At 46.5% G+C, this 8,976-nt stretch overlaps 1 protein-coding gene across 1 annotated transcript; it reads right to left on the reverse strand.

The window, feature by feature from the left end:
- Positions 1 to 2,305: 2,305 nt before the first annotated feature.
- Positions 2,306 to 8,976, reverse strand: dact1 (dishevelled binding antagonist of beta catenin 1). The gene is made up of 4 exons (XM_023951352.1): positions 8,228 to 8,976; positions 6,047 to 6,176; positions 5,321 to 5,446; positions 2,306 to 5,244 (listed from the first exon to the last, which is right to left on the reverse strand). Exons 1-4 carry the CDS (start codon positions 8,792 to 8,794, stop codon positions 3,455 to 3,457), a joined length of 2,613 nt encoding a protein of 870 aa, XP_023807120.1. The 5' UTR covers positions 8,795 to 8,976; the 3' UTR covers positions 2,306 to 3,454.

Consider the following 8,976-nt stretch of genomic DNA (forward strand, 5'->3'; position numbering starts at 1 on the left):
GGTGGCCCTGAAGTCCAAATCACATCAACAATGGTTAGCGCTCTTGCCTCACAGGAAGAAGGCCCCTGGTTCAAGTCCCGGCTGGGGTTCCTGAAACGGAACATCAATGGGGGACCTTTCTGTGTTTGCATGTTCTCCTCGTGCGTGGGGACTCCGGCTTCCTCCCAAAACATGCTTCATAGGTTAATTGGTCACTCTAAAAATTGTCCATAGGTGTGAATGCGAGTATGCATGGGTGTGTGACAGACTGGCAACCTTATGGGCAAAGGCAGGGTGTGAAAATGAATGAAGTCACTTGACGCAAAAACCTCATAAAGATCACAGCAACAACAAAAAAAGCAAAATAAATATTTTTAAAAAGAGCATTATGTTTTAGAAAACAAAACCAAAGTTCAGAAACCAAAACGTAAAAAACAAAAACAAAAAAAATGTTTAGGAAAAAGAGTGATTTACAGAAAACAAAAAAATTTCTGTTTTTTGTTCTATGTATGTCCTGTCTGTAAAAAAGAATAAGAATATCAATAAAATATTATTTCATAACAAATGCTGCTCCACACATACAGGTTCTAATCGCCACATGCACGTTTGCCAAAATAAAGCTGTGTTTAAACACAAGTTTCAGAATCTCAAAGGGAATCAAAAAATGTGTTTCTCTGCATCGAACACACAAAAAAGTAAAAAAAAAAATCAAGTCTTTGGTCCCCAAAGTAATGGTGGTGGTCCTGCAGGAAGTCCTCACAAGGCCACAAACACGATAATAAGAGTGTGAAGAGCTACTGTGTGTGTTGAAGGTCACTCAAGGATTTTCAGTGTTTCCTGTAAGACGGCAGTGATTTATTCCCATTTCCTCTGAGCTGACAGCTAGTTCTGTGTGTATGTGTGTGTATGTGTGTGAGTCGCACTTGAACCTGCAGCTGTACTCCCAGAGAAACAAGAAAAATTGGAGCAGAGCTGCTGCGTTCGGGCTCCACGGGAATCTAGGCCACCCGGTAGAAAGTGAGGCATCTCTTTTGTTAAGTACATGAATCATCTTGAGTGTGAACTTCTCAACCTTTTAGCTTTAACCCGCTGAACTCATCCCAGAGATATTGAAGCGGCTGCAGAAAACATGAACCATAACGGTGTTGTGCCACAGGTCCAGAGAACAGTTGCGTTTTGGTGTTGGGAGAACATTGCAGACACATCTGTACGTGGCGAGAAGCTGCTGGGGTTTCTCCAACCCTCCGTAAGGCACAAGTTTGCAGAACTTTAAGATCTTCTGCCCGTATTTAAAAATGCACGCATGTTGTAAACATTAAAGGTCACGTCTGCACAGATTTATGGGGGCTCCACAGTAAACGTGCTCGCCTGACCTTCCAGGATTATAACATGAACGGATGTTGGGAGAGAAGCCCCGGCAGCACAGATGAGAGGTTCTACAGAGCTGAGGGGAAGGCAGGAACAGAGCTTCTCTGTGCAAACACAAGTGTCCTCTGAGGAGCAGCTGCATGGAGATGAATGCCAGCACAGCAGAGCCACACCAGCAGTCAGCAGTTCCTCTCAGGGCTCATAGATCATTTTCTTTCCACCTCCAATCCTCAGTGGACTCAGAAAGAAAGAAACTGCAGTTTTGGTGAAAGAAGTTTCTCATCACTTCATGAAAAATTCACAAAATGCCCCCTCTTTCAAGTAGAAGTAATACAATGGGGTAAATCTGGAAAGTGTATCCCTTCAGCAGAAAGACGACCTTTTGCTTGCTATTCGTGAAGATGTAAAAGCAGATGAGCTCTGACCTCCATGAACGTCTGATGATTTGTGTTTGTGTTCATCCCAGGCTGACGTCGTAAATCAGCCTTAAGAGCCCATAAAATCGCCGCCACCGCTGCAGACACAAGTCATCACGCTAAAAGGACGTGACCAATGCCCGCTCCCCTTCCTGACAGCTGCTGCAGGTCCACATCTTCCGCCTCAGAACGTCTGGAGCTGCTCATATGGGTTAAACACAGAACTGTGTGCCCACGTTGGGCACATTGGACCCGGGGGTTGGGGGGGTGAGTTGTACTTGTGCAGCTTAGATGCTGACACCCCAGCCAACCAGAGGAAAGGGCGGACGGAACTTCTTTAGCTTTTTAGAATAATTTTTCTCTTTTATTTGTTTGATTGTTTTTTGGGGGGGTATGTCATTATGAGGGGCTTATTCTATTATTTTATTGCATGTGAGGAAATTGGTGTTTTTGCGTTCGTGTTTGTTTTTATGTACCTTGTGCGGTTCTTTTTTCATGAAAGGTGCTATAGAAATCAAATAAATTAGAATTTAAATTTGAACTTGAAGGTGTAAAGTGGATCACATATACCACATTAAATGAAGAATTATTAGAGTCACATACTTGAGAATATCACACACATCTGTAACAGTCTGCAGAGATATGAGAAGGTCTACGGGAGGGTCAGACGGATCCAGAGGAGCTAAATGAGAAGGCAGCATGTGAGGGTCTTATGGCTTTATGCAATGGATCCACGGATACAAGAAGTGTCCCTTCAGGTGAATCCAATCAGATGGGAACATTCGGGGTAACATTCTTCAAAGAAGAGGCAGAAGAACTTCAGCAGATTTCTGCAGCTTTCTGCTCAAAAACAGAAGCCGACGAGTTCAAACACGTCTCTTCAACATTCTTTAAACTTTTCTTTTTTACACAGATTCCATTCAGCTGTGGGAACCGTTCATGGTTCCTACTTCAGACTGAGCAGGAAAGTCAGTGGTTGTGTCCGAATTTCTTCCCTACTCACTATATAATGCACTATATAGTGCTTTTGCCATTTTTTAGTGCTGTCCGAATCTACAATTCCAAAATCCAGTGCCCTAGAAATTTCCCAGAAGTCTCTGCGAAAAACCAGTGTCCATCGATGCTCACTAGGATCAGCAAATATAGACTACAATGCATTGCGTCAGAACAATTTGTTGCCCAAAAATGGATTTAAATGCATTTTTTTAAAATAAACCATCAACGTTTTTATCTTCAGAAGAAAGTGGACTCATAAATAATTGTCAGAAAAAGCTCATATTGATTCGATTTTAACTTTGTGAAATCGATGACGTCATATCCACACTACATAGTGCCGCACTATATAGTTTTTTAGTAGTTAGGTGTTAGTGTGGGAATTCGGACATAGCCAGTGATTCATCCAGTAAATGGAGATCTTTGGGGTTGGACTGCTGAACAAAGATTATGAGTAAAAAGACAATCAAGAACTTCTCAAAGAAGGAGGGATAAGATGGCACTGAGATCAGATTAAAAACTGGAAAATGCAGGAACAAACTATTGTCTGACGGTCGCTGCAGCGCCCCCGTGTGGTGTGGAGGAATAAAAAAACAGTTGTGTCAAATTTAAGTCCTTATTCCGACGTGTTCTGAGGTCCATCAGAAGGTCTGGGTAATGTGATCAAAGTCCCAGATCCAACACGTTCTGGTCATCAGTCACATGGTGGTCATCAGTTTGAGAGAACCCGATCGGAACCTGAGGATCTTCTTCTTCAGCTTATAGGAAGCCTTGACCCTCACGAGGGTCTTCATCGGTGCTTGCCCACCCACCCCAGCTGCCTCAAAATGCACCAACCTCCTGCTTCTCCCGCCCAAAGCCCCTGCCCCCTCCTCTGTGTCAGTGGTGCTCTCTTCCGCCTCGCCGCAGCTGCACTCGCTGTCTCCGAAACGGTTGGCGGTGTAGTCAGAGTTCTCGTCCTCGCTGGTGTCCGCAATGGTGGAATGAAAGAGCGACAAACACTCAGCTGAGTACTCCGAGTCGCTCTCTGCGGCGCGGGAGCACGGGCCACTTTGGTGGGCGGGGCACTTGCTGGTGCTCTGCCCCTCCTCCCTCTGCAGTTGCCCGCCATGCCTCTTGGCCGTGCAGTGATGGTTCTCACTGCCAGAATGCAGCCGCCGATAGTTGGGTCGATTGTGTTTTGGCTTTCCAACGACATTGACCTGGTCGTGGACCTGGCGGCTTCTGCGGTGACGGTTCCCACGGTGACGGTGACTCAACACGGCTTCTTGTGTTCTGAATGGTGCCAATGGGGTGTGTTTATCTTGGTCCTCTAGCGACGACGCCAAAACAGATTTGCTTTGCGCTTCGGTGTGGGCGGTGCTTCCATCTCCCAGGCACTGCAACCTCCCGGAGCTGGACCTGTGCCGGGACTTTTCTTGTCTTCTCTCTGACTGGAGCACAGAGGTCTCAGACATCAGAGAAGTCTTCACTTTAGCAGACTTAACATTCTTACTACCAACCTTGCAGAGTTTGGCACTAAGGTGATGGGACGAGATGCTAAAAACCTTGTGACGCTTCCCTCCTTCCTTTGGTCCTTGTTTTGAGGTTGGAGTGGACTCCATAATGAAAGATCGTTCTGGCACGGGCCCTTCAGCATCCTTTTTTCGGCTCTTTTTGACAGACTTGGAAAGGTTCTTGATAGAACCAGACTTTGTCTTTACACTTGGAGGAGATCGTAGAAGCAGGTCCTGGTCGGTGGACCGAAATGGCTGAATTTCTCCTGCCAGGGAGGAGTTTAGTGGAGAACCTCCTAGTTCTTTAGAGCCATTGAGAAGACCTGAGTGAGAAAGGGATCCTTTAGACCGCTTGGTCTTAAGACTATTAGTCGTTTTAAAGATATGGATTCGAGGGCTTGCAGAAGATCTGCAGTTGTTCTTGTTTGTTGTGTTCCCATCATCCTGCTCCTCACTTTGGCTCTTTGGAGGAGATGACCTGGAAATTCCCTCTGCTGATCTGCTAGGTTTCTCCTCAGAACCTTTCAGAACTTCAAAACCAGAAACCTGTTTGGCACAAAAACTAGACTGTCTAAGGACACTTTTTGTAGGGTCAGTGCTGATACTGGTCCTGGGTCTGCTGGTCCTAATGGGCTGGGTCCTTCGCTGCAGCAGACTGTAGATGTAGCCATCCAGGTGCTTCAAAGAGGAGCTCTTAAAAGCCGGGTACATTTCTGCTTTGAGACCATCAGCACCATTTTCATCCCTGCCTCGACCTCCACATTGCAAGAAGGCGGGGCTCTGAGTGGCGTTGGTGCGCAGCGGACTTGGATAGCGAAAAATGAGGTTGCTATTTGGAGCCGGCGGGTCAGAGCAGGAATTGGTGGAAACCTCTGAAGATGCAGCTTCAGGTGGGGGCAGGTGAGCAGATGAGATCGAGGGACAAACCACACCTGAAGAGGATGAGGCATCGGAAAGTCCTTGGACAAATTCCTCACAGTCAGCCAGCTCCTCTGGAGACAAACAGAACCTGCAATCAGACCGAGGACCAGAAGAAAGCTCTGGTTGGGGTTTTACAGCAGGACTCACCTCGGGATGCATCCGTGGATGTGGGGGCTCCGTCAGTGTCAGTCATTGAGTACAAACATTCACTAAAGACAGAATGAGAAGATGTGGAGAGCGACCCAGACGTTCCGTCACTAAGCTCGTAGAACCCTGCGAAGAAAGGAAGAGACAAGTTTTGACGGACCAACCTACTAAAATCAGGCATTGGAGTTTCATGCTTTGTCCACACCGGGCATGCAATGCACCTTCCAGAAGGGGCTAATTTGGAACGAGCCTTTAGCAAATGGTGTTCACACTGGACTGGCACTACTGGATACTAGCACATAGACTCACAGTTGGAAAAGTTTTGGTGGGAAATGTCGTAGCGCGGAAAATCTCGAGAATCTTGCCACCGACTTTTTCTTTCATGGCTCTATTCCGATAAATGAAAGACTTCCGGTCGGACACAAATCGAAGTTTTCCTTTCTCTTCCATGATCAATTTTATAAATGATTTGCACTTAAGAGAGTTTAAAAAGGCGTCATCCATATGTCACTACCACACAACCAAAGCGGAGTCCTTTATTGCCCAAAGATCGACACGTTTAACTTTTGACACGCCCACAACGGCCGTGCATTTTGTACACAGAGCTCACAAACGAATTTGACCGCAGAAGCCTGAAACGTGCACGTAGCTAGACTTTTGATTGAAAGTGGGCCCTTGAACGCCAGTTTCCGAGCCCGTAGCCTCAGGTGAGCAGTAGGGTCTTACCTGAGCTCGGTCGGCTGTCCACGTCCACCTGGTCACTTGGTGTCTGTCCATCCAGCCGCAGCTGGTTGATGTGTAAGTCCAGCTCCTGAAGTGGACCCATTAGGACCGCTTCCCCCCTCCTCAAAAGGCTCTAAGGGACAAAAATGGCAAATGTTTTACAACATTTTCAACAAAGTTTTGTGATGTTTTTGATTTTAAAAAATTAAACACAATTGTGGTTTTTAAGCGTCAAAGAGAACTAGACGCTCTTTCCAGCTGCAGTCCATCTGCTCATGTTCCTCACTCCAAGAACAAAGAGGCAAACTTTTGAATGACGAAGATTAGACATGAAACAGAAGAATACTGTTCTGTAACTTATCTCGTCTTCTCTTGAGGGAGTTTTTCCAGTTTGTTGTTTCAGTTGTGAAAACATCAAAAGTGCGTTTATACTGAAAGCACATTTTCACGCAGACCCACGAACAGAAATGACTCCAACATGGGATGAACTTTATTCATCTCCGCAGCTGAAGGTCCTTATAAGGTAACAAGCATAGGGACACACAAACGCACACACACACACACACACACACCCACACACACACACACAATCTGTTGCTCTCGCAGGATGGAAAACATGTGGGTTATGCGGCGCCACATTCCAGAGCTGAAACTGGCCACTGATGCTGATCATGTGACCAGAACAGCCGAGCTCAGCTGTAGTCTGTATGTGCGTTTATATCTGTTTACGACTGTGTGTTTTTGTGTGGTTACATCTGTTTGTTTGTGTTTGTTTACAACTGTTTGTGTCTGTTTACATCTGTTTGTGTGTGTTTACGCCTGTTTGTTTGCGTGTTTTTACTTCAGAGTGTATTTATGACTGTTTGTGTGTAAGGGTTTGTTTGTGTTAACATCTTTTTGTTTGTGGTTATAACTGTTTGTTTGGGTTTATGTCTGTCTGATTCTGTGTGTTTGCGTCTGTTTGTGTGTTAATGTGCATTTGTGGTAACATCTGTTTGTTTGTGGTTATATTTTTGTGTGCGTTACGACTGTTTGGGTGTTTACAACTTTTATTTTTGTCTGTGTTTACATACGTCTGTCTCTTTGTATGTTTACTTCTGTTTGTGTTTACTTCTGTGTTTATATCTGTTTGGTTGTTATTTGTTTGTTTCTGTTGTGTTCACCTGTTTATACTTGTTCATCTTTTCATGTTTGCTTGAACATGTGTGTTTGTTTGTGTGTTTTAGTTTGTGTATATGTGTTTGTCTACAGGTTTATGTTTGTTTGTGTGTCCCGCTCCTGTAAACAACCTGAAGCTATAATCTTTGATCAGTTTTGAAATCTGTTCTGTGGAGGTCAGCTGACCACACTCTGTCAGGCCCCGCCCACTTACCGTAAGTGGTTTTCTGGTCTCTTACTGAGACATCATCCTCATCTTCAGAAAGCAGCAGAATGAAGAGCCTAAAGCCCCTTTTCTGTCACTTTCTAAGCTCCATCCTGAAATTTCTGCTGGGTTCTCCAAGAGTGGTTCTGGTTGGGTTCTGCAGAGGAGCAGCATTGGACCCTTGAGACCGCACAGTCATGCAGATTCAGTTAAATCTGCTTGTGACTCTTGTTTGTGTTTAGCAGTTTCCATCTGAGGCTGCAGGACTTCGGTTTAAGGTTTTTGCTGGTGGAACACCGGGATGGATCCTGACAGGAATCTGAGCTCAGCATCACACCAGCTGGAGCTCTTTTTCTCATGAAACGTTCCTGTTGCCACCTGATGTTCTGAGACACAGAAGAATCCAAGACTGCACGATTATCTTTAGGTCTGATCATCGAGCATCTAGAAGTCCTTCAGCAGGGATTAAAAAAAGAAGAAAACCAAATAAACTGAACAAGATTTGGAACTCTGGAGCCACAGCAGAAGATCAGATGATGCAACATCTGATTTTCACTTGGTAGGACCTTCATGACAGCAGAATAAAGATCTGTAGAAACCTGAACTCATCCATCACGTCTTGCCCTTGTGGGCCAAAATCATTTCTGAAGAGATCTGCAGCCGACGGAAAGACTGAAAGGCTAAATCTGCAGAACCAGAATCAGAAATCTACACCTGATAAGAGGAAATCATCAGACTTCATCAGACTTTGCTCTGGTTTCACGCATTCCTCGACATGGATAGTTGGGGGGGGGGGGGGGGGGGGGGGGGTCAGGACCTACCAGCTGCCTCCTGAGCACCAGGATGTTCTCCTCGGGACTCAGCTGGGCCTCCCGATCCCCGGGCTTCTCCAGAGCGGTTCGGATGAGCACCTGCTGCCGCTGCCGCATGCTCTCCAGCTCGCTGAGCCCAAACACCACCGCGTCCAGCCGCTCCCGCACGGAGCGCAGCCGCTCCGCCGCGTCCGCCCTGTGACTGTCCCGCCTGCAGGCGCTGCTGAGCGGCATCTCCTCTGCGGCGACGGGGGCTCTCTGCGGCATCAGGTTCCGAATGACCCGGCAGGCATCACGCAAAAGCACCCGCTGACCCGCACCTGCGGGAACGAAGCGTGGGCGGCGGGCACAGAGATCCAGACACCCCGGAGTTGCAATGAAAAAGGGTGGTTCAGCGGTCCAGCGGCGGGATTCGGGTCCACATGGATGTGAGGATCCGGACCTGTTCGGGCCAGCGGTTCGGAGATCCAGCAGAGTCTCCCCAAAACCCGCTGCTGCCTCTGGAGCTCCCAGAACACTGAGCCAGAGCCGCTGCAGCGCAACAAAACCCCGCCCCTCGAGACCACGCCCCTTCATCGAGCCAAGCACACCGCCATGAGTGACGTCAGCTCGAAATAGATTCTTCCTATTGACTCCTTCAAAATAAAACAACCTAAACTAAATCCACTAAAAACACAAAATTCCAACGACATAACAAAGAAAAGGAGCATGAGAAGTAAGATTTAAAGGTCATTCATTGAACTTCCTCTCATTTCCAT

Source organism: Oryzias latipes, chromosome 22 (assembly GCF_002234675.1).
Source record: "Oryzias latipes chromosome 22, ASM223467v1".
NCBI classification, from domain to species: Eukaryota; Metazoa; Chordata; class Actinopteri; order Beloniformes; family Adrianichthyidae; genus Oryzias; species Oryzias latipes.